At 41.7% G+C, this 26,787-nt stretch overlaps 1 protein-coding gene across 1 annotated transcript in view; it reads left to right on the forward strand.

Moving 5' to 3' along the window:
- SH3RF3 (SH3 domain containing ring finger 3) overlaps nt 1-26,787 on the forward strand; it is a 253,415-nt gene that overhangs the window by 144,248 nt on the left and 82,380 nt on the right. The window contains exons 2-3 of the mRNA XM_021545582.3: nt 16,898-17,173; nt 23,844-23,939. Of these exons, the coding sequence (XP_021401257.2) occupies nt 16,898-17,173; nt 23,844-23,939 (372 nt within the window). The remainder of the gene's footprint in view (nt 1-16,897; nt 17,174-23,843; nt 23,940-26,787) is intronic.

Genomic DNA, 26,787 nt, shown 5'->3' on the forward strand with positions numbered 1-26,787 from the left:
CTTGCTCCACACAGGTGGCTTTGCAAGAATGTGGCCACACTATCAGGGCTCATCAGAATGTTGCTGACACTTCCCCAGGATCCACGCTCATATCCCAGTCAGAAATCCTGCTACAGGGACATACCTGCTCATCTAGGAGTAGATCACACTGCATTGTGCACACTATAAATCCATGATCTGAAATTTTTGCAAGTACTCTACCTCTCTTCAGCAAGTTCCTTCTGGTTCATCAGGAAAATGCAGCAAGTCAGCCAGTTTGCTTAACAATGATTTTTGGCAGTGAATCCAATATTTGTAGATCTGCATACTGAATACATATGCTCTTGGCTATAAAGATACCACATTTTTTCACTCATAAGCAATCCCAGCTGCATATATGGTTTTTGGACGTTAAAAAAAAATTATTCTGGAGTAAATTTTAGGCCAGCTGCTCAGTGTACAAATGCAAATTAGTTTAATTCATGCGGATAATGTATGCACATCAGACATTGAGGGTGTATGTGCACTCATAATGATGGAAGTTCAGAGGAGATGCAGGCTGATAATTTGCCTGAACAAGGTTGATACTGGCAAACGTGGAAGGGAAAAATCTTAAACTTTAGTTGTCCTTTCATGTAGTATCTACACAAAGGTAAAATGGGCGTGATCTCTCTTAAGGAGCATTTTCTGTCACTTCTGTTGGACATTGTTAGTGTAGATAAATTATTTTCTAGAGTACGGAATCTTTCCACAAGCATCAGCACTTTTCAGCTTCCACTGAAATAACCCTGTAGGACAGCAAGTTTGCAAAGTTCTGTGCAATTTTTTGTGTTAAAATAGCCAACAATTGTTATAATAGAGACCAAATTGAGGGGATGACAGCTTCACAGTAGAATGTTTTGGAACTGGGTTTGATTTTTCCCCACATTTTGTTCTATGGAGAAATTTGTGTCTTTGAACTATTGAACACATAATTTCTCATTTCCTACCTGTGTGAGAAGACATTGATCTAGTAGCTACAGGATCATACTGGCTGAACAGTCCTTCTATAAATCTGAGGATTTTTAGTTATCAGGCTCTTGCAGGAGAAATGGCATGTTTAGTGCTCTAGAAGTATGAATCACTAGGTATGTGCTACACTGATATGCCCAAAGGGCTTTCAAAGCTACTGTCACACTGCATCATGCTTACATTGCCTTCATCTCATGCTGCAGAACTTTTGCAGGCTGTGTGAAAAAGCTTAATTGGGGTTGGCATTCTTGCAAGGATTTGGGTGTTGTCCATATCCGGAGCCAGGACACAAGTCAGGGTGCACTGGGGCACAGAGCCATACCAAGTGTCTGCCCAGGCCTGCATCATTCTTTACATCTGTGGGCAGAAATAAGTTTTCTCTTCCACTCAGCTAACAAGGTACATTGGTGATAAGTTTTTCAATTCTTCTTGGTACTTACCATTTCGGGTGACCCAGCACTCTGACCAAAATTTGCTTCTTTATGAGGAGCAGGACATTGACATTGCTTCTGCTATGTCCTGCTGTCTTCATTTACCATGTGAAAGTTGCAGGTTCTGGTCATTCCTGCTTGGTGTTTAGTTCACAAGAGGGATTTGAAGGTGCTTTGCTGCCTGTGATGAAATGCAGCATGTAGAAAAAAATGGCAGAGAACCTGAGAAATAAATCTATTACAACATTTGTTTTTGATTGCAGAGCACTAGACTCAGAGACCATGTGGGAGTCCAGCAGTCTCAAAGGGGTCTCTGTCCATTATTTCTTGACTTTTCTCATATTTGCTCAGATTCTGGATTTACTCACACTTGTTTTGTTACAGCCTGCACTGCTAGGCAATTACAGCTGAGTTATTGTTGTGCTGTAATGGACTTATAAGTAATTTTTGAGCACAGATATAATCTTTCAAGTTCTAAATCCATAGAAACATTCAAATGAGGATATGGACGATTCCTTAGTTGAGTTTCTGCAGGCAGGGGGATAAGGTGGTGAAAAGAAAGCACCGCATGATATGAAAATTAAATTTCTATCCTTTGAAATAGCACGGTAATTCCCATCTGCCCAAGTAAAAGATCCAGACTGCCCAAGTAAAAGATTCTCAGACTTGGAGCTATCACTTATTATCATACTAAAAATGTGTGTTTAGGGTAGCAATGAGCCTATGGAGCCCATCTGGGGGCTGCTCCTCTAAAAGGAGGTTCAGGTTCCCTTCTGAGCCCTCCCATTAGATGTGAAGTCCCATTGCACTCCTTGTGTAGCAGCACATTGTCCTCATCTCACTGCTGGAGGAGGCAGCTCAGGGAGCTAAATCCAGGCACACTAACCAGCAAGGATTTGCCTGAAGATGGGCTCATATATCATAAAATTTCACCCTTGGCCACTTCTTTCTCAAAGTATATCTTCTAGGTCCCCCTGCTGAGAGAGTCCAGGGAGTTGCAGCTTTCTCCAGCAGTTCTGAGAGAGCAATCACTGCTGTTCCACAGAACGCACTTGCAGACCCTTGGTCTTCAGATGTGCTGAGGTCATATGACACACATAACCATGGATAGCTTTTTGAAGGCAGTATGATGCAATAATTAGGCATAATGAGCAGAGAAACATAGCTGAAATGGTTTTGATTGAAATACAAGATGTAGTCTTTTTCAGAGTATCTTTGTATTTTTTCCAAGCAACACTGAACTCCATACTTCACCTGTGTTTTGCAGATGTCTTGCTTCCATACCAGAGTGACTGTCCTGAAATAGGGACCTAATCCCAGTGAGAAGAGTTAGGGCAGGCTGGGAGCCTGGGGTGCTAGCTGAAGGTGAGGTGAGGTAAAGCTAGTGTGCTGATTTAGTTTCTAGTGAAGTGTTGAGGATTGTATGTCTTACTTCTGTCCCTCTCAGGGGCCAAAGTCTCTTCTTCCTTTTGTGAGATATACCCTAATCCTTTCCCAAAGTTGTGTCTAAAACTTGTCTTTGAAAAGCAAAATACTTTTCAGTTTTATAACACAGACAGAGAAGAAGCCTGTTTCATACAATATTCCTGTGATTGTAGCATTAACCCAAAGTAGAGGCACAGGGGTTCAATTCTATTTTGAAGGGATTTGAAACCATACAGAGATGAACAAGTAATAAAAATTTTTCTTTGTTGTTATTTTTCTTTGTTGTTAAGTTTGTTAAGTCTTTTTTCTATTGCTAATATGCAGTATGTTTAATTGAAAATCATTTCCTTATCAGTAGAGAAAACTATTTCAGTAAAAGCAGTTTATTTCACCAAGTTAGACAGTTACCTTCTTAAACCTGAAAAAGAAATGCCCAGACATCCTATTATTATTGGTTTGAATTATTTATAACCTGTAGGATTTTGCAAGGCATTGGAAAAGCAAATGGATCCCATATTTTAAGTATTACTTGGTGGTAAAACATGCACACAATATAGCATAGGATTGCTATCATGGCATTTCCCCTGGTGTCATTTGCCACAGAACTTGAGTGTGCTGCCACAACGGTGACAATCAGGAATACTGTCATTATGAACAGTGGGAGAGCACTTGATTTATTTACATTCATGTAAGCAAAGTCAAAAGCTGGCCTTGGAAAAAAGTAAGGTCATTGCATCTAGCAAGGTGTAGCTGCAGTTTTCAAAATGACTGCACAGCTTGGCAAGATAGGGTTTACGAGCTGACTTTGTATCAATAACACATCTATGTGAAATATTTTCCCCTCTGAGCTTTACAGCCCCGTGTCTTCTCACAGAAAAGCAGGGATATTAGCTTTGTTGTGCAGCCTTGTTGATGGCAAATGCAGGTGCTGATGGTGCAGATGTCTAACTAACTGGGGTGAGATTTCAGCACTGGTTGTCTCCCCACTGGTGCTTGGGTCCTGAGATTTCATGAGGTAGGTAAAGGTGACCAACATCTCAAAAATTGTACCTGAAGTGAAGCAGACACACACAGGATGTCTAGGAATCAAGTATTTATCAGTAAGATACAGAGAGACCAGAAAACTGGGAGGGAAATGGTGGGTAGGGAACTGTGAGAATAGTGCTGAAACTCATGTACCTGTGCCTTTTTCCTCAAAAATCTCTGAGCATCAGGCACCCCTGATTATGATGGGGGTTTTCTAGCTAGTTTTTCTTTTTTATTTATTGCACTTCATTAGTGTCAGTGCTTAACATTGGATACTATATACTCTAGGTTAGCCAGAAATTCAAACACTTCTGACATTAATATCAATCTCTCTGCCAGAGGGCTGGTTACAGCACAAGCCTTTTCTTTTCCCTTTCCTAAAGACATTTTTCACCCAGATCAACGACTGGTGATTATCCAGTCTAAATCAGGATCCTATTATGTGAGGTAGAGGAGACTCTTTTGACTATTGCTGAAATGTATGTAATAATAATAGCCTTAGAGAGGAGTGAAATGTAGCACAAGCATCCTGTGTGTGTCTCTTTAATTAGAAACCATGCAGAGTTTGAAATCCGAGGTGCTTCCTAACATGTGCAGCATTCATTTTAATCATTTCTCAGAGTGCAGGAGGAAGCATCAATTAAGTTCAGCATGAGAGAAACTCCTGGGAGTGGGTGCAGGAAATTAATTTTTTTAGTAATATTATGAAATTGAGGATGATGATGATGCCTAGGGACAGCACTTTGAAAGCATTAACCTGAAAAGGCAGCGAGGAGCCCCATACTATGTTAGCAAGCAGCCAAAGCACTGAAAGATCCTTAAGGCATAAATTTGACCTATATTCTGTAGATAATCAACTTTCCTTTCCCCAAAGGGGATATGGGAGAATGATATAAAAGCATGATTTGCATTACGAAGCCTTGTATCTTCCTTGATGTTTTCCTTGTCTGCTCCAACTGCTATTGCTTCTGAACATCAAACTGCACAGAGGTTTGCTCCGTGCAGGGGAGAAGCTGAACTGCTCCTAATGGGAGCCCAGCACAGCAGTGGAGGGGCCTTTTCCACACCAGAGGAGATGAGGACTGGCAGCACTAGAGTGCAAGGTGCTCTTTGACCTCTTCAGCACAGTGGGCACCCCTGCCCAGAGTGCCCAGCACACGTCAAAGTCAGAGCTGATTAAAGCCCTCCTGGCAATCAGCTGGCTGATGGGCAGGAAGGTGCCAGCCTGTCCTGTCAGCAGCACTGAGGCCTGAAAGCAATTCCTAATCATCTGCACGAAGAAAGTGTGTGTCAGTAAATTGCAGCTAATGAAACATTTCAGGGCATGGTATCTGGGTAGGAGAACAAAGTGGAGGCAGGGTGTGGGATGTCAGGGAGCCTGAAGTCCCACCAAGGAGTGGACAGGGATTCTGAAAAATAAGGTCTTCTTTGAGGGAGAATAACCATGGGGATACTTCTGATAAACAGGGATGAAATGCTGTGATTTAAAATGCACAAATTTTTCATTTTTATTGCATAGCAGATATTTTCATATTGCTAATCACAGCAAACAGAGGGGAAATAATCTAAATTCCTGGCAGTTGGTCATCATGTAGGTTTCTTCAGAGGATGGAACTCCCGATGGGCTCTCTCTTGAGAACTTCTCCAACAGCAAGGGGATGAGGAGGCTGTTCACATAGTGCAGATGTGGATGAGCTAGCTCCTCTCCCACTGACATTTTGAGCCAAGAATATTTCAACATTAGCATCGCCTAATGCAGTTTTTTCCTCACTGGCTATAAAACCTGTCCTGGTGCAAAAGAAATCCCTGTGATTTTCATTTAACTATGAGAAAAGAGCCATAGCCATTTTTGTATAACAGGATTTGTGTGGGCTGTTGGTAAGGGCACGCTGCTGATAAATAAGGTTCGGTTGTAAATATTCCCTAGTGACATGGGAATTTATCCACCTATTGAAGTTTACAACTGAGCTACCAAGGAAACATGTTCTTTAGCTCCACTGTGTATGCAGTCCACGGTGCATTTATCAAACGCCCTGTCAGTTCAGGGAAGGCACAGTTCAGGTAATACAGTATTTATGAAACTGTGAATGCCACCTCAGAAAGTTCTTTTGGAGTACATTTTTTAAAACTGTCTTATGAAAACTTTGGAGAAAGCAGAGGATATATTTTCAGTTTTAAAGTGCAGGAATCTGCTCTGTGGTCACATGCAGTGAAAAAGATACAAGAGAAAGAGGTCCTTCCTAGGCACCACAGTTATTTATCATAAAGCAAAAAGTAAAAGCTGCATAAGTAAATCAAATGTGACTTTTTGCATATTTGGGGTTTAAATAGGAATTTCAGATCGTCCCCTTCATCAGAAATAAAAATCAAGGCTGGCTTCTCATCCTCCACCCTTTCATCCATTTCAGTTTAGAGGCCACCCTGACACCACAGGCAGATTCTTTGGGTGGGCACTTTTCATTCCATTCCCATATCAGAGGGCCTTAATGATCTTTTATCTTATACTGTCTCTCCCATACTCCTTGGAAACCCTGGCAGCGACCCTGCTCAATCCCCTGCAAAAAAACATCCTTGTTTCACCCTTCAGGCCTTGCAATACTCTGACTGCCTCAGAGACTTCTCAGTAAATGCAGGTGTCCATATGGAGGAGTAATTCCCACCTGTGTCATCTCAGAAAGCTAATTTTAAAAAATCCTTAATTTTTAAATTTTTCTAGGTTGTTTTCTTTGGGTGCTGCAGCAGCCTGTGAGCTGAGGCTGCCAAAGTGGCTTTTGTTGTTTGAGGCACCAGTTTTCTTAATTCTCAGTGGTTGAAATTATGGAAGAAGCTCTTGTGTAACCTTTAAATTAACATTTGTGGGAAGGGAGGGAGAAAGAGAGGAGAAATATTTTCCTGGTCTGAATTTATTTATGTTAAAAAAAAAAAAAAAAAAAAAAAAAAAAAAAAAAAATGAAGTCTCTTCTCTACTGGTAGCATACCCGGCAAGATTCACCGGAGTGGGGCTCCCTCTGTTGAGCTATGGGAGCTTTGCCAGCTGGCAAATAACATCTGCCCACTCCATTTTTGGGGCAGCTTCATCTCCAGGCCCTTCCTTACCCCTCTCCCCTGCTTGTGGTCCAGCTAAGAGAGAAAAAACTGCAGTATAAAATTCCCAAACAAGCAGGGTCTGGGAGTAGGACCTCTGAGCTGTGACCTGCCTGGTCTCTGTCAGGAGGAAACCCAGCTCTGATGAGTTGTAGCAGGGCTGGACCACAGAGTCCTTTCTGGGGTGGGAGAGGGTTTCTGCTTAGGAAACACTTGAGTCACAAGGCAAAGAGCCAAAAAGAAAGACGTGGAAAGGCTGGAAAGTAAACCAGAGGTATTGGGCTGGCTAGCAGAGTTACAAAGACGCTGCTGGAAAATGTAAGCTACCCCGTGCTTCGTCAGCTTCCACCAGGAAAGATCAAATGAAGCAGCTACAGCAGAAATTCATGTTATGGGCTTTTATGCAATATTTCTTGTATTTCCCCCAAAGTATTCTGTTTTTTCTTGCTGTGACCTACAGCATAAGGAATTGTGGAAAATTCCAGAGCTGTAAAAGCTGCCGTTGTGGAAGTGAAGAAGCCTGAAAAAACTTCAGGCTCTCAAAATTGCACAGGGAACTGACTTTTAACTCATCTCTTTTATTAAAAAGCAAGCAAGGACTGTTTCTGTCAGGTGGCTGGGAAAACTGGGTCATGGTTCTGACCAAAGTATCATCTGGGGAGTAATCAATGAGAGATTACATGTTTATTTAAAGGTTTTAAGACACTTTGAAATGAGAACATAAGGCAACGTTAAAGATACAATGTTGTAGTGCCTTGAATATAAGTAGGTTTTCTGTGTTTCTCTGCAGCTTCAAGGGAGCTGCTATTTGATTTGTCTCTATTGGTGGCTCTGGCAGGCTAAATGTAGCCAAATGTGCTGTCTTTCCTCTTTGAACGGCTCAAGTACCACATGGCTCTCAGTTTGCTCAGTAGAGTTGCACTGGAAAATTTTTTTCTGTTCGTATTTTTTTCTGTGTTAACCCACCAACAGTTCCTGAAGCTCAGGAAGTGTTTGGTTGCTCTTGCCCTTGAGAGGCAGTCAGCTGAGGTGTATTTTGTCTGATGGTTTCTCAGGAAGCCACACTGCATACTTGGGTTAGAAGTTGTGTCGGCTATTTGCTGGGATTTGTAGACCAGCTTCTGCTCTGAAGTGTCTGTGCACAACAGCCAATCCTCTCACTGAGATCCCTGCACAGGATTATAAGGGTCATGTTTGGCCCTTAGGATCCAGTGAATGTTTTCTGCCTGAAAGGTGAAGGACAGACTCTTAGAATATACCTAGCTTTTGTAAAGGCTGTGGCAAGCACAAGACATCACTAAATATTTTCCTTGATAGAGGCTGCCAGATGTTCTCTTTGTTAAAGAGAAGATTACTTGTAAGGTAAAGCTTTATACCAGGTAGGAATTTTCTATACATCCACACCACTTCATCAAGATCAACAAAATTAAAGTGGTTCAACTGCAACCAGAAACTGACCTACAATTTCAGCAGCGTGTTCATGGTACAACATATTAAAGAGCACAGAGTTTGGAAGCATTTGGGTTTTGCAGAACTGGAGGGACTTTGCACTGACATGATTAAACAGCTGGCTGGTGTTACCCACTAATTCTCTGGGCAGCCATAGCTGTGAACTCACTGCTGGAAATCCAACCTGACCCTGAATATCATGTGTTGTTTAATAGAAGAGCATGTAGTTTGAAAATACTTGACTTAAACAACAGTTTACTAAGAAATAGAGATCTTTTAATGCATAAATATTGATAGATAGTGAGTGATGGGCTGAAGCAATGTAAGCTGTGCAGAGGACATGAAGCTATTAGCTGCAATTATGAGATCAGATGCACTCTTCCATTCAAGTTGTGAATCTTTCTAAGAGAAATGGCATTGGACTGTAAAACTAACTCAGCTCTAATATTGGTAAAGTGGAGAATCCCAGACAGACCTATGTGAAAAGCTGTGCAGTGGAAAACCTGCTGGTTTTTTTCTCAGTTGTGCTGCATGCATCAACTGCATTTGCTAGGAGAAACTTTGAAATATTCTTTAATATTGCCATTTACAAAAATGGACGTTATAAGGTGAAATGCAAGATGTGCCTGTTTGCCAGATCAACTACAAAATAACTTTGCCATACACTGTTCTCTTGGAAGATCAGTTTGTGCTCCATTGACCCATTGCTGAAGAGGATGAACACCATCCTGTGCTGTTCTGGGGTGGTGAGCACTGTTGTTCCCTGTTCATTGGAGAGCAATGTTGATGTGCTAGAATGATGCTGTACCTGCCTGCCTTTGTGCTCCATCTGTTAAGCAAGTCCCCTGGTATCTTCATGCTAATTGCAGAAGTCATTTCTGTAAATGGCAGATAGGCTCCTAATCTGTTTGGACACTTCATCTCCATGTATAAAGGCTACCTCTTGCAAATGTGTAGAGACATTCCCAAGACGTTTTAGTTTCCAAATGCTTGGAAAAGCACTTTCCCTTCTACTCCAGATGGGAGCCATGCGCACCTCAAGCACACATTGTCTGCATGTATCTTCAGGTGTCACAAGGACTGCAGCCTATCTGCAGCACCATCAGTGAGGGTCAGGGCCAAAATATTAGGTCATTTCATCAAATAAAACAGGAAAGCTTTAGTTAAGAACTTGTATTTTTATTGTGATTAATTAATACCTATATGGCACTATTAATAAACATGCCACTTTCCAAAGTATATAAATGATTATACTGAGTTTTCATTCTCCATGGTGCTGTTTCTATTGTCATCTCAAATACTTTGCTTTTTAAAGTTGATTTTAAAAAGATTATACATGCAAAGCGTGATTTTTCAGGCTTTTACTGATCTGTCACAGAGCTGACTAATAGCATATAACCAGGTTTTGTCTTTGATTCTTTGTGCAAATTTAGATTCTCTTTGATTAATTTTCCTGTAATCAGCTTTCTGTGAAAGCAAATGCTGTAGTGTCACTGTTGAGATATGTTGGACAGGTGACCTGTACTTCTGAATCACTGCACGTAAGACAAACCATCTTAACACAGAAGACAAAGCACTTTTGAGAGTTTTTGCTGTGAGATATGATGATGATTTATGATCTGTCACCCTGAAAGTTCCTCTTGAGGACAAAAGCCGCTAAAAACTCTGCAGGTCACAGATCTGGTGGTAGTATACATTTTTTGTTTTAACTGCACTGGCTAAAGTTTGCCTCGACCCCTTCTGCTGAAGAAACATGTGCAGGTACTCTCTTCCTGCTTCCTAGGGCTGACTAAGCAACATGTTTTAATTTAGGTTCAATTTTGCTCTGGAAAGGTGTTAAACTGAGAGCGAGCGCAGCGGGCAGGATGGCGAGGAGCAAGCGGGCAGCGCACGGTCCCTGCTGCCCTGCCAGGTCCAGCAGACGTGGCTGTCACTGCACCACGATGGAGAAGTTTGTTGTGCCAGACTGCCTTCCACTTTTCTGTCCCAAAGGGATCTGAGCAGGCTCGTGATTTCAATTGCTCTCAGCTGATTTGAATGGGAGTTTTAGATGCCATGATCCCAGTAATAGGGTAGTTATAGGGAGTAGCCTGTCTCCTCCTCAGCAGTCCTGCTGATAGATGCTCTATCACACAGCCCTTGTCCTCTCCAGCACAGCTGCTGGGATTTCTGCACAGCTCTTATGGGTATCAGGAAACCATATGCTGAAGTGCTACCCAGCCTGCTTGTGGGGAGTTTCCTACCAGTTGGAAAATGTAAATTCAGTCCAAACTGTCGCTGCTGAGTCTTTGCTTGTGTAGACTGGGAAATTCAGAGTAATGTGTGATGCTTCAGAGTAATGGAGCAAAAAATTAGCAATATGTGTTTTAATTATTATTCATGCTCTATAGTAATAGCTTGTGTTTAACTGTATTTTACCACTGAGGTGTGCATGTTTTTAATTACTTTTCATTACTTTTTCCTTTTCTTCTTTGTCAACTTTTAATTTACTTGGGATGTCTACACTTGATAGTCTTTGATGAAAGAGATAAATGTATATACATTCATGCTGCAGAACAGACTCTTCAGAAATATATTTGGAGTACGGAGGATATGGAGATAGATCTTGTAGAATTTTGAAGGACTGCAACAAGAAACATGCCCTTGTGTTTTGCTGAAGTGACTTATTACAGACTTAAAAAAATAAAAAATTATTGTCCCTAGCAGTGTTCTTATCAGGCTGTTCCAGCAGTGTGTCCTGAGGTTGTTTGGATTTATACCCTCCTGCTTCACCTCTAGCTCCGATGATGATCAAGACTCATGGAGCAAAGGGAAAGAGGAGTAAAATAATCCTCCACCTTTTGCATTTCTCCAATTCTTTGACTCTTTCATCCCTCTGACATAAGGGTCAGGTGACACAGCTGCCCCATGGGGAAGTCAGCATCACACCTGCCTCTTGTGGGGATTTCCATGTGCAAGAGAACCCATTGAAGCAGTGAGGTTGAGGTTTTTGCACAGCTTGAGCTGCACAAGGCAAGAGCTTGGGCAAGAGAAATTACCCTTCAGCATTAACATAGTTTTCACACTGCAGAAAAACAATCTTCTGCTTTGCTGTTGTAGAGAGGATTTGTAGCAGGAGCCTCAAGAGGTTTCTTGGCTTTCAAGGATCTAAACACAAACTTAGTTTGAGAGAAGTGTTGGATCATAGCATTTCGGTCTGGGTTTAGTAGATGTATGCCTTGCCCTATTTATTTTATTTTTGATTTCTTGTTTTATAGGCACCTGCATGGTACTTTTGGCAAGCATTAGACTTTTTTTTGAAGTAGTGACTTCTTCCACCAAGTCCTGTGTGCAAAAGTGGACAGGCTCTGACCCCTCTTGGAGCCTGCGTTGCTTTTGAGCACATTGGGGAAGTGTTTATATTCTGTAACTTTTGAAAACTGAAGATCTACTCTATCTGGGCAGCTCACATTCTACTAAGCTTTCTACAGGGACAATTTATTGGAAGCAAGCATGTTTGGGTTTTTTCCCATTCCTTTTGTTCTTCAGGATACATAATGAAGAATGCTCCAGCTTTGCCAGTTAATTGCTTCATGGCTGTTATTTGTCAATTTGCCAGCAGGTTTCTGCTTAACTGCTGCTATTTGACATTGCTGAAACACAAATGCAGAATGATTGAGTTGCCAACATATCATTGAGTCTTCTGCAAGGGGGATTTTCAGCATATTAACACTTCAGGCTTTCACGTCAGTATTGATTGCTGAAATAGAAAAGAAACCTTTGGCAGTATTCAGCATCGTGCCAGCATGGATTTAGTGGCAGGAAAAAGAAACTGGCTGTTGCCATTGACTGTGATTTCATCCCTTCCTTTCTTCCTTTCTTAATTTTTTTTTATTTCTATACACACCCACACAGAGTTTTGAAATTTAGTACACATCATAGGCAAATGCCAGTTAGCCTCACAATAAACCAGCAGGGCAAATCAACTACTCGATGCAGTCAGATGTCGAGGCTGTTTAATTTTGCAGCCACCTGCATTATGCTCATTCAGATTTCATGGCAGCTGGGGAGGGGCTTTATGGCAGGGGTTCCTCACAGTGAAGCACATGTCAAGAGCTGACTTGGAGGAAGGCAGTGGGGTGGTGCTCTCTGCCGAGCTCCTCACAGGACAGCCAGGCTGCCACCACATTGCTCCGTGGATGCAGGAGTGGCCATTGTGAAGCTGAGGGGCATGGGGAGAGGAGCAGCATGATGCTGCTGGGGCCGGGCTTGGAAAGGGAGCTCCCCTCCATGTGCGGGAGGAGATGCCAAGATGGGGCCCCATGGATGTCAGGGACTTAGGTGGTGGAGCAGGGGGTGAAGGACATGCTGAGGGTGTAGTGCAGAGGCTCAGTGGTGTCCACCAGCAGTTGCTGTGGCAGTGCTTATGCATGGCATGAGCACAGGAAGGGTAAGGAGATTTTGCTGTGCTGAAGCAGGGAGCAAGAGGAAGGTGTGAGCCTCCTGCAGGTGCTGGAGAAACACCTCTATGTGCTTTGCCTCGCCTGGACTTTGCCTGTCTCTGCTTTGCTTCAGTCTGATCTCTGGGATGACACTTTGTATCCTGGTTTAGATGAGAAGGTTTTGTAGGAAGGACCACCTGGGCATTCTGAAGGTGGTGGTTTCTGACTGAAATGCTGCTGCATGGAACAAAGACCTGAGGAGAAATAGGACAGGGCATGAGCCAAGGTTTTGAACATAAAATGGGAAGGACATGCTCACCAGCAGGGCTTGGGGAGTTTGAATGTCAGTCGAATATCAGTCCTGGCCAACCTCTTTTCCTTTGAGTTGGGAAAGTCAAGTGAAGAAGAGGGGAGTGGATAGGCCAGAATTGTCTGCACAAAGATTGACAGTGAGGAAGATAATCAGGATCAGAGGAAGATTTCTAGGAACCACATTACAACTAGCAACAGCAGCAGAGATTTTATTCTATTTCTGAAAGGTGCTTAATGTTCCCTCCTTCCAGGTGTAGTTCAGAGGAACTTTGTGAATCTGATCTGCTTCTCATTTATGAATTAAACAAAAATAGGAATAATAAAGGGAAACTTCCAAAAATATGCTTCTTAGGAACCATTAATATGATGTGACTATGAAAAGTCCACTGAAACCTAGATCTTTTGGCCAGAATATATAATCAAAGAAGCTTCAAGAGTTTATCTTGAGTGTTTGGGGTTGGTTTGTTGAGGATATTTTGGGGGTTTTTGTGTTTTATTTGTTTGGTTTTTTTAATTGTAATCGTGATATTAAATTTCTCTCTTTGGTTGATTTGAGCAGACACTTAAAAATTTTAGAATGGAACAAGTAGCTTTATTTGAAAATTATTAGAGTACACTCGTACCTGGGCCACAGTAAATGCAAGGTTTACATGGGATGCTCAAATCAAAATGGAGCATAGAGCCTTAGAAAGCCTTACATAGAGCCTTACAGAAAGGCTGGCAAATGTCTCAATTTTTCAGTAGGAGGGCACCTTTTCCAGTAAATAAATGTTCATCTTAAAAATGCCTCTACAGAGTTTTTAGTTGAAAAACTGTGATTCAGAATTAGAAAAGTTGTAGCTGATGATTGGAACAGTTTGTTTTAGAAGTTCTGCGCACTGTCAGTTGCCCAGATTGTCTCTGTGTAGGACAGCTCCTAGATAGTCCACAGATAAGCCCATGAAAGAGAAGCAGAACACAAGCACCTAAACTGCAAATTCCCACATTAAGGTCTCCAGATAAAACAATGCCAGATTTCAAATTTATGTCTGGCAGTTGGTTTGTTTTTCTCAAAAGTATTATTTTGCATCAGGTGAAGGTAAAAACAGGGACCTGAATCATCTTCTAGCCAGACCAATTAATTATCAATAAAAATGCAGTATGTATTGCATAAGAATTTCCTTGATGAAATGTGCAGTGGAGTAAAATCCACTTTCTTTTCTGTAGTGCTGGGGGCTGCTGCCTTTTTACCCAGTAAAATGAGGCTTGGGAAGAGAAAGTGGCTAAAAAGTAAAGGAAGTGATCTGACCTTGAATTGCTACAAAGATCTTGGGAATAGGAAGGTCCCATCTAGGATAAGTGATACAGGGTGTGTTTGCCAGGCATGTTTCTGGATCAGCAGTGTGCACCTGGCAGAAATCTTACTCTTACTTTGATAAATTGTCTTCTCCCAGCATGAATTAAAGTAATGGTTCTTTTATTTGTAAATTATTACAAGGCTCTGTAATCTTTCAGCTAGTGTGTGGGGTTTTTTTTCTAGTTTCAAATGAGTAATGCAATCTATGCCTTACCTAAGGAGTTTGATGATATTGTATACTTAATCTTTAAAATGCTATGTAGGGGGCAAAGATTTGCTTTCAAGGGAAATAACCATCCTGGCAGAGAGAAAAATATCAGTAGGATGCTGCCACTGATTTGGCAAAGACTGTTTGATGCTTTGTTAGCTGGCTGTTGATTTTATGCTTTTTTAGTTATGTTTGAAGGAGCTTCTGAAACAAGTCTTTAAGAGGGTAGCTCCATTCAGATACAGCAAAATCCAGAAGAATACAGAGGATTTACAGAAGAACTTCAAGTTGCTAATGAGAAAAGTTAGAACTGAGGACACATCTGAATGAAATTAAATCCCCCTCCAGACAACATGGATAATGCTCTGAAGAGCTGTGCCTCTTTGCCTGTCTCCCTCACTCTGGGCTGTGTGCAAAAAGATCTGTCACACAGCATTCCAAGACCTGTACAGCTACTAAAGCCTTTCCTAATAAAAATGAGTAAGTTAATGCCTATGTGTGAAGGTGCATTGAGGAAAGCTACTCTTTGATCAGTGTGGGGTGTGCCTGCCCAGTGACCATCTGGTGCCCAGAAGCAGGCGGAGGCGCCAGCCGGCAGTGCAGACAGCGGGCTGTGCTTCTCCTCCTCCCAAAAGATGCAGGTGTAAGAGCATGAAACCCACCCCACCAGAGCAGTGCATTTAATGCACCCATCAGAATTGAAAAATGCCTCTGCTTGTGGCTTTAACAAATACCATGAAAAGTCATCTCATTTTCTGGAAGTGCAGTGTTTCTGTCGGGCCGCTCCACCTTCCCCCTTGGGAAAGCATCTGAGTGTTATTTTAGGCACAGGAATGTCATCCAGAAGTACAGACATAAGAATCACCTGGGGGAATACCAAGGTGTTTTATTAAATATAGCTTTACTTTTTCATTGTCTCTATAGGATACCCCATTGACAAGCATGATGCACAGCAGGGAGACTACTCAAAAGCATGTGTATGCAAAGAAAACTGTGTCATTTTTGTAACTACAACTCTGAAAAAAAAAAAAAAGTACCCCTCTAACACCGCTTGTGTTATGTGCTGCTATATATTTGCAAGCTGACTCTTAGTTCAAGTTAAATAAAATGAAAAATGGTATAGGATAATATAGCAATACACCTTTTCCACTCCAGTATGGGTTAAAGAACTGTTATAGGACCAAAGCAGTAGGAAGCTGTGTCCAACACAATTACCCTCTGCTCCGTGGGACTCAGCAAGTAGATGGGGAGGAGGACAGGGGCTGCATAAACCTGTATTTCCAGCAAAATGTTGTCCAACTGTTCCATGCAGTCCCAGCCTGGGTGAGATAGCCTATCTTTCACTGGGACAAAATGAACTCTGGGAAGAATTCTTCTTCCCACTCAAGTGGCTTCCATCAAATAGGTTTCACTCTTTTATCATACCAAACAATGAACTTCTTAGGCTTTTTTTTTTTCCTCATGGGCCATGATTTTTTATTAAGTCTGTTTAATTTTTTTAATGACAGTGAAAACTTCAGAGTTGTTTTTAGTTCTAAAAGGAAGATTTGGGGCATTCTGCCTATTCCACTTTTCCACAAGGACATTAATTCATAAGCAACAAAGAATATTATAACTGTTTACAGTAGCCCTCCGTGAGAAGCATCAGACTGGGGGATTTTGAAAGAAATAAGAGTATTTGGTTACAGAATCAAAAGCTAAACAAAAGGCTTCAAACTCAAAAAATGTTTGGAGTTGCTCAAACAAATGTGATGAAAAATTACCAATTTGCCAACTGTTATAAGCCTGTGAATAATCAAGCATGTATTGTTTTGTCTCTCTTCTGATCTTCAGAAACCAAAGCAACCCTGAAGGTCAAAATGTCTAATATTTTACCTTTTGACATGTCCAAGTTTAGTTGTTTAAACATATAGTTCTGCTTGCATAGAATATTTTGCAAATTAAGTGAGGCTGCTTGGTGGTGTAAGAGGTACTGCAGGTTTCAGCTGAGCTACAGGAGATGGACAGTGCCTGCTCTAACACACCTACCTTCTCAGGCTTTTCATCACATGCATCCTAGGTTTCCTGAGATCCAGGGTATCGCATTATGTGGCAGTCACTGGGTAATCTGGTAAATGATCATGGTGATCAGTTTCCTTCTAGCTCAATTATGGCTCTAAGAATGATACTGGTGCTGGCTAGAGATTGCTTAAAGGTGTTTGGTTTTTTTCCCCAGAGTGTTTCTCAGCTTCCCTATGGCAAAGCCCTGTACACCTATGAGGGAAAGGAGCCTGGTGACCTCAAGTTTAACAAGGGGGACATCATCATCCTGCGGCGCAAGGTGGACGAGAACTGGTACCATGGGGAGCTCAATGGCAACCATGGCTTCTTCCCCGCCAGCTACATCCAGTGCATCAAGCCCCTCCCACAAGCTCCACCTCAGGGCAAAGCACTTTACGACTTTGAAATAAAGGATAAAGATCAAGACAAGGATTGTCTGACCTTCACCAAGGTAGGGGAATAGGTTTTTTAAAAATGTTCAGAAGTCTGCTTTGGTAGGGAGTGGTGGGGCACGTGCAGTGCTGGCAGCTGAGCCAGGAGCACAGGGGTGCTGGGACTGGTGGGACACCTTCCTGGTCTTCCTGGCTTCCCTGGCCTACCCTGCACTCTGTGAGATTGTGCCATGAATAGCAAGGCTGGTGTAAAGCTAGTGAGGCTCAACAAGTAGAACTGGCTACACTGGCTTTCTGAGAATATTTTTCCCGCTAAAAAGCATGCATTTCATCTGCATTGAAATGTTCCCCAAGAAGTACTCAAATTTCTGAAAAAAATCCTAATGGAAATGTGTCTTTTAATGTTCCTTATTGAATCAGATGTTCCAGTGTTTTAAAATTGCATTCAGCTTCAAAATGTGTATTGCATCATACCATGTACCAATTAGCAGTTGAAATACACTACCATCATAATAGTATTTCCTATTTTAAGAACATAAAGACAGTAAAAAGCAGACATTTAAAAAACAGTCTTTGGTGGTTTCTTTAAAACCAAAATGTTTAAGAAATTCATATTGAAATGAGAGAAAACCGAGATATTGTAATTTCCTTTGGATTTAAAATGTCACGTTTTCCCTTTCACCCCCACCTCCCCACCTGCTTTTTGCCTCCCACTCCCCTCCCTAGTAATTTGTGTTGACCTTAGATGGGTTTCATGGATATCAAGAAACTCACAGTAAAATAAAGCTTATCCCCTATTGTTAATTTATGGCAGTGAATGCCATGGAGAACCTGTTCATTGTCATTTTCTGTTTTATTTCAGCTGTCTGCGGCTGTTATAGTATCACATAAAGTAATAACAGTTATGCTGAAAATGAATATGAAATAGACGATAAAAATATCCTTCACCAGGATTTTACTGACCTCCTCTTTTGAATCTACTTATTATAGCTGAATGAATTATTTGCAGCATATAATTTTCTCACCAAATGTAACATCTTTTTCCCACATGCAGTGTTTCTCAGCAGAATGCAATTTCCTAGACTGTATACTTTCTCATATTTATTTAACAAAGGATTTGTAAGCACTTTTGTTCCGTAGCAAGTGAAGTGTTTGATTGCAAACACTGCAAACCCTGCGACTAGCCAGCCTCCCTGGAGCCATGAGTCTCTGTGAGAAAGTGGGCTGCTTAGTAAGAAGTAACAGCCCTGCACTAACAGAAAGTTAGCCAGAAGTTACCTCTGAGACCTTATCAGTAAATATATATTTTCTGGTGCGTTGTTTTTCTTGCTGCCTGCCCAGAGGTACACTGGTGACTTCTCTGAGATGCAGTCTTTCTTGTCTGCTTAAAGTATTCCTTGCTTGCTCAGTCTTAAGAAATTTAATAGTTATGCCAGGCAGTTGTGGTCTTTTTTGTTACAGAAGGTTCTTTCCTAGACACTTTTGTATTTGATATATTTGGTGCCATATATTAGAAAACCTCCTTTACAATAACTGCCTTTGTACAGTGATAGTTCTCATTTGCTCGGCTGTCCAATGTCATTCTCACATGGAGCATTTCTTCCTGCTGTACAGCTCTATTCTCAATCTCTCAATTTTCCTTGTTTTCACCCCTCATGTTATTCTCAGCATCCTTTTATCCCTGATGACTGTGTCTTCCCCAAGGGGGTTTGGTTTCTCTTCTATTGCTATTTTCTTCTTTAGCTCCTTCCACTACACACACTGTCACCTCGTAACAGATTTTATGTCCTGCCTATTGTTCTCCCTGGCAGGGAATAATCTATTTTTCATCTTGGGACTTTGCCATCATGTTTTCATCAGTTTTCTCAATGCTAATTTTAGCTGTCACCTGTGCTGATGAAGGTTCCTGTTTAGCCCAGATTATAGATCATCTGCTGATGCAGTCAGCTCCTCTGCACAGAGTCCTGAGCACTGCAGTGCTGTAGATGTGATTTGTCACTTTGAGCAATATGCATCACTTGAAAGTCTCAGTTTGCATCTGAAGATGCTGGACCAGGTCTCAGTTTCATTTACACTATTTGTTCCTTCCTCTGGTGGAGGGGTTACATAACATGTATGCAAACTAATATAACCTATTTGTGTACTGCAACTCATTTAAGGCTACCAGACATAAACTTATAATAGAGTTTTCCTCCAAATAGAAGCTATAAGAAGGAAACTCAAACATGGGGATATTCTGTATAATTTTGGTTTGTTGATCATTTGCTGGGCTTTGCTTTTTCCCATCCCCCTTATTACTATGCACTCAGAACATCTACTGGTACAGTAAAAGAAAACAAAGGAAGGATATTTGGTGTTTCCTCTTACTAATTTGTTTTGTTACAAAATGAAAAATTTTTCAAAATGAAAATGTTTCATTGTTCCAGATGTGTATTGCAAGGAAATGAAGTCTACTTTACACAGATCTTCATGAGGAGTGCTGCAGGGTGTTTCTGCCATTTACCTATTTTCATCTCCTGTAGATACAACACTCTCCAAATAAAAGGCCAAAGATGTAAATGTAATCATTTTTGTGTGCAAGAATAAAATCAGGAGGGGCAGAGAAAAATCTATCTTGAGTACCCAGTGCAAAAAACAAAGCTCCCACATTCTTTTACACCACTTGGACTGCTCCCTCATGTCCTCTTCCCAGAGAAGCCATACATACAGGCATAGGGTCTCACCTATGTTCTGTCCTCTCTGCTGTCTGTAAGATAATAGAGCTTACACAGATTTCCAACTTAATATGTCTTCCCTCAGTGTTTGGTAGTGATTAGCCAAACCAGGCAGTTATTTTTTTTCTCTGTAACAACTTGTTCCAGCCTTGTGTCAACTGTGCACCAATTTAATATCAGTAGTTTCAGTTCTACTCCTGATGTTCTCTAGTGTGCTGGGATAATGCTGTGGCCTACAGAGCCTAATTGCATGCTCTTGGGATATACTTACTGGCTCAGCTTTCTAATCTCTCCTAACGTGGTGCCACAGTATGGACATGGGATCCTGCTGTCTCTGTTTTAAAAAATAATCTATCCTTCTCTGGGCTGTGAATGCTAGTACAAACTGTGCAAGAAGGTTCTGCTCTCAGGTATAACCGTGCAAATCTGAAGTAGTTGCAAGGTTGTCTGTGTAGCTGCTCCAGACTCATGCTGAGTGCAGTTTCAGCCCACACGTTTGTTTTGGTGTTCAACCCCCATTTGGAAGCATCTTCACATGGCCGTCAGAAGGCTGAGCAATGCTGGTCGATGAGTCTCAAACCTGTCAAGGCAGTGTCAGCTGTTCCCCATGCTTCATTGCTGATCACATTTTTAATGACATCAACTGTTTCCCTCATTTTATGACACTTTCGTTCACAGCCCACAGTGGTGTCTAACAAGACCCATGCCAATCTTAGAACCATCATATCCAATACTTGTTCCTGGCTGTGGAGCAGCCCCTTAGCACTCAGTTCCAGCAGCGTTTGCTGTTCACAGAGGGACCATCCCAGCAATAGCTGGTGGCAGTGATTCTCATGCCAGCTGGCAAGCGCTGTTTCTGGACTCACCAAGCACCACGTGGTGCCATCCTGCCATTGCTGCGATCTCCCCAGTGCTCTGGATGGAGTAGTTATCTCTGCAGAATAGCAGGCACAGCTGCTCTGTATTGCTTCGTTAATGGCCATTAATGACTGGAATAAAAATCAGGCTGTGAATCATGACTGTTATTGGACACAATTTTGTGCTGTTTTCTCAGCAAAAGGATTCATTTCTCTGTCCATCAGACAGCTTTCTACGTGATTTATCTTTGACTTCTTTTCTGATAATGATTATAAACTGGAACTGCAGGTCCCACATGCCTGTCACAAGGCTGATCCAGCACTGATGAATAGAGAGAAACTCAAGGAAAAAGGAGAGAGCAAATAATTAAAGGGTCTAGCAACAGGCATAAAAGGAGCACGACATATCTTTGTCCAAACTACAGTGGATACCATTGGCTTTTGAAATGAGATCTGAGTCTTGGGTTCCTTTATGCTGCCTGGAAATCAATTTAGTCAATGTGAAATAGTGAAGTGGTATGCAAAGAGATCTGTGGCATTTTGCTATTCATGATCCTTTTGAGAACCTTTCTAGGAATTTATAAGTAGCACAGCTATCCAACTAATATAAGGTTCTAAAATAGTTCATGCTGAAGCTTTCACCAGTTCACGGTATAGAATGATGTCGTTGGCTGCAAATTCAAAGAAACTTTCTAGTAATAAAAAAATTTCAAAATATTTTTTGGGATTTGCTGTAATTCTGAAGATTTTCAACACCCTTCTTAAAACTAATTATGTAATGGAATTCTCAAGAATTTGCACTTTGCTCTCCCACAAAGATACTAATTTTGAATGTCAGCATCTCTCAGGATGCATTTCTCATATATGACCATATTCAGCGGCCAGATTTGGCTGAGCTGAACAAAGTTTAGTGTACGGAAATGCTTCCAGATTTCATACATCCATGGAAGCTAAAGTTGAAAGGGATCTTCAAAGGTCAGACATTCCCCACCCCATCCTTGAGGAAAGTCAACATAGGATAAACCTTTCCTGCCAGGTGTCTGTATTGCCTGCTCCAGAGATGAGATTGCACAGTGCCTCTAGCAAAATCTGGTCAAAAGCTTCTGGAGTTTTACAGTTTACTTTTTTTTTCTTAATTTCTTACATGTGTAAATAGTTGCAAATATATATACAGTTATATGCAGTGCTGGGTTAACGGTTGGACTTAATGGTCTTAGAAGTCCTTTGTAACCTGAGCAATCTATGACTCTGTTCATACCCATGTGTATGCACTTACACACACATAAGATTTTATATGTGCACGTAGTGTAGACTACATCACATTTTGTGTTCTTAAAAAACTCTTTTAGGGAAATAGCTGAGCAAATATAAAAAGTAGGAACACTCATAGCAGCTCCCTGAAGTGATGCAGTCTTTTCCTCGTTTGCACCCTTTACCTAGATTCTAAATTTATGCTAATCAGTCTTTTGTAAGAGTGTGTGGAAGCTTTGCAGAGATGCATTACTGTCAGTTCTTTAAACAGATCAAAAATAGTCTGTGCAGACAGGGCTTTGGAAGGGAATACTATCTGTTTCTTCAGGAAATTAAATGCACAAATTCTTTTTGCATCCTTCCAGCTGTAATAAATAGCTGAAAGACTCAGCTTGTAGCCATTTCTATGAGCTTTCCCCTAATGGATCATTCAGATGAATAATGCAAAGGAAACATTTAAACTATTTCAGAGTGCATGTATTCAAAATGCACATGTTCAAAAACTACAAAGTACATTGCGTCACATCTCTGTTCTGGTCATTTTTCTATCAAGGCAAATCCATGGTCTGAACATCCTGGATCAGGAATTAGTGAGAGTTTTTTCTATTTGAGAAGTATCTGCAAGAAAAAACAGCTGCCCATTGCCTGGCCATTTGATGTCAGTATCTTGTTACATGGAGTGTGGTAGACCATACACAGCTCTTATTTTCACAGAGTGAGTAGCAGAAATAAAGCAAGATCAGCAGGGCTGTCTCAGCTTTTTGGAGGAAGAGATTTTCTTCTTTTTTGTAAATTTCTGCACAGGAGCAGAGGAAGATTGGATGCCATGAGGGAACAAAGCTGACTTCCCAGCTTCTCTCAGCCCACTCCTTCCTTTTCTCATAGGAGATCTGAGCATCTAGACAGAGCCCTGTTGAGAGGGTCACCTTCCACCGCTGTTGTAGAAAGTGGTGCTGGTTTAAGCCTGGGTTTAGACCCCAGAAGAAAGGGACAAACCATTGACAAACTGAGTAATTCAAACTGGGAAGAGTCAGGGGTTTGTTCTACTCACTTGAGCTTTCCTAATGACTTGTACATTCTGGGTGTGAACAATACCAAGTGAAAACTTGAGCATTATTAATCTGGTTTGGACTTCGCTTTATCTCTTGTTTTATAATCACAAAGAAGTTCATCAGCTGCTGAAATTCTTATAAGGTCCCCATAAATATAATAATAAATTATTGTAATTAAATATAATATCAAAATGCCATTGGTTTTAGGAGATTAACTTGTATCTAAACTGAAGCTGATCCAACAGGTGAATGCAGTTTATTTTTTTGACATGTTATCTTTGGCTTTTTATCTGCTTTGCAGTTTTACCTTATAACATTTTTTTAAAGAAAAATTGACATTTGGTGAGCTAGCAGTGTAGGTTTGTTGCTGAGCACCTTGTACTATTCCTCGTTGGAAATGTTTCCAGGACTACCTGTGCTGTACTGGTGCTTCCCTTTGAATTGTGTTCCAGAGGAGAAAAGCATCACAACAGACACAGGATGCACAGGGGCACTTAATGCTGAGGAGTTTTCACCTATGATTTGTAGGTGACCTCTTGGATCAGACACTCTTCTCTTCCCCTAATGAAGCCAGGAGTTCCCTATTCCCACCAGCTGTGCCCAGACCCTTGCAGCTGCTGACAGCCAACATGAGCTGCACCAGTCTGCAGGGTGCTTCAGTGCACTTTGAGTGGGATGCCTGGGGTAAGATGCTGGGCTAGGGATGCTGTTAGCCCAGGATTCAGGAAATACTTTTACCTGGCTTATGACCTCCTCTGTGTACTCACTCTCTAAGCTATTTGTGTGGGTATACAACAATTGGCATCTTTCTACTGAAAATATTTTATTATGTATTTTGTGTATCTCTGATTTTAGGATGAAATTTTGACAGTCATCAGGAGGGTGGATGACAACTGGGCAGAAGGCATGCTGGGTGACAAGATTGGCATTTTCCCTATCCTCTATGTTGAGGTAAGTTTATAACACATAGTGGTGGATGCTGGTCTTGAAATCTTGTGGGGGTTTTGTGCCTACAAGGGCAGGATAATCTCAAATATTCTTGTATGAGAAGGATAAACTAAAACACAATTACTGAAAAGGGATTTTTTCTGCTAAGGCACTATGGGGGTACACCCAATTCAATTTAAAGTGATCAGCAAAATAAACTCCATAAACTCCTTCTAAAGGCTTCCCCTTTGGTGTAATCTCCACAGTGCACAGGGGAAATACAGGAGGATTATTGTAGTTGGGATACCTTGCACACACCTGAGGAGAGATGTGAGTTTTGGGCTGGTGGAGAGAAGCAGTGCAGGTTCAGCTGTGATCTAAATGCACAGACCTTCAGAGTGGTGCTGAGGGTGTCCTCTGCCTCAGCAGGGGCTCAGGCCCCTCCACCCATATGCCAAAGGGCTCTCATTCCATGTGTGCCAAACCCATCTTTATCTTGAGCTCTTTCCTGTTGTAATTCACACAGGATTCTTATTTCAGAGTGAATGCTGAGACTTCACTTCCTCTGTGCACACCTGTGGTTCCACCTCCTCCCACTGCTGCCCTCCTCCTGCTGGTGGTGCCCTTCCAGCCAGATGTTGCTTGGGACCAGGGCTGCAGCCAGCAGTGATGGTCCTCCTGGTGCAGCTCAGTTGTCCAGGTGCCAGGCAGTGTCTTCGAGGCTCTTTTCCTCCCTCATGGGTGAACCAGGAGCAGATGGGTACCACATGCATGTGTATTTTTCCGAGGTGCTGCCACTCTGCATCCAGTACTCAGAGCTGTATCACCCTAACTCTGCTTCCAGACATTGTCTGGTGCCTCTCTGCAGTGAAGAATCTCTTGTGCCTGCAGCAGAGCCTGCTTTACTGTGTGTGGTTCTGGTGCCTGCCTCTGAAATTACTTCTCCGGTTTTCTTAGTGACTGGAGACAAAATAGAGATAATTATTGCCTGACTGCCTAATTATTAACTCCGACAATGACCAATTTGGAATAAACCATCATTAATATACATTGCGTTCCCACAGTTGACAAGAATAATAATATTAACACCAGAATGTGTAGGAGCCATTATTGGGAAACCAGCTGCCTCACATAAGTTAATGACTAGTTTTCTTCCATTCTGAATGTGTGAGACATGTTCAGTTTGTTGTGATTAAATGAGAAAGCTGGGTTGCTCCCAGATTTCATCCTTTTCTCCTTCTTTTTCTTGTCTTGGGAAAGTGCAATGTGGCTGTCCTGAATTTGCTGCAGAAGGAGTGAACTGGGGATCTCTGCACAACCAGCCACCATTGCACCTCACCACCTTCCCCCCCTCTAGTTCCACCTGTAGGCTGGCACTTCCTTCTCACTGTGCAGCATCCTGATCCTTCTCCCACTCCTAGGTATCTGTTCTCCATAATTACTGCTCTTGAAGGGTGAAGGGCTCATAACCTCAGAAGAACAGCCTGTAGGGAAGTCTTGCTGAAGACTTGCTGAAGTTCTCTAAGCACTAGCACATCCTGAGTGGCCATGGAGGAGCAGGAGGTAGAGCTGTACAGGGTCAGAACAGTGATGCTTGCAGATCCTAAAGGGATGCAAATAGCCAGGGAGCCAGCACCAGGCTGAAGAACACGTGTAAGAAGGTCTGCATGCATATACATTCATACCAGACACACACACAGAGTAGGTAAAATAAGTACAATTGTATACACTTACGTGTATATTCATGTGTATAAACACACATGTATTTTATCTGTATAAATTTGAAATCTGGAGACTTAAAAGGCCTATTCAAATAAGATGTTTGGGTGCCATGGCCATAATATTTGCACAGTGATTTGTAAAACCAAAGGGAAGTGATCTTCCAGACTACAATACTGGACATCTATTTCATCCACATAGTGGATGAAGGCCTTGTTCTGAATATGAGATGAGCTTATGGAAGTATTCGAGTTATATAATTTTGTTGCTGTTGCCAGCTTCAGATGTAGTTTTGCATTAAAAATTAAAAGGAATCAGAAGGTCAAGCCCCAAAGAAGTTTTGAAAATCTCAGTGCTGATATTTATAAAATAAATCCATTAAACAAGTAGTACTTGAATCTAAAAACACTCCTTAAGTCTGTCTAAATCCATTAAGTGGTTTTCAAAATCTTGGCAAAATATGTAGAATAAGCAAAGTTTAATTCTTACAGTAGCCTTCCATTTGTGTCAGTTGACTGGCTGAAGTGTGTGGGATTTCACATGGCATCCTAAGCCCTGCTCTCTGGACAGAGTGAATTCCAACTTGGCAGGCTCTGATGTCCCCAGTTGCTCCCACGGCCCAGACAAGGGCTCTTACCATTGCTATGCAAGCCAGAGCTCTGGAAAACAAGCTGGTCACTTTGAGGATCTCAGGGTTTAGCATGCCAGGGCTCCAAACAGTGCATATAATCCTTGTTGTGGCTCCCTGTGGCAACACTTTGTCCTGGCAATGTGCTGCCATACCCTTCACACAGGTGCTTGCACAAAAGACTTTTGCAGGGCTTACAGATCTTTTGCAGTGGATGGTGGAGGAGGGCTGGTTGGCAAATTCCTCATCAGGATCACCTCCTCTCTGTAAAGGAAGCCCAGAAAGACAGCTTTTAGAGCCAGACCGTGGTGGCAGAAAGAGCCACAAAACCCAGCAGACATTAAACTATACCTTGTCCCTGCAGTGTTTTAGAAAGTCTCCATCTCAGCATTATGTTTGGTTGTCTGTACAGCCATATGAGTGTAATGTGGCATGGATCTTATTCTTGATTCCTTACAAGTGTTTAACAAAGGTGCTTGTACATCTGCAAAGGCTTTTTCCTGCCTCTGTAGTATCATCTCTGTC

This window comes from Lonchura striata, chromosome 2 (assembly GCF_046129695.1).
Source record: "Lonchura striata isolate bLonStr1 chromosome 2, bLonStr1.mat, whole genome shotgun sequence".
NCBI classification, from domain to species: domain Eukaryota; kingdom Metazoa; phylum Chordata; class Aves; order Passeriformes; family Estrildidae; genus Lonchura; species Lonchura striata.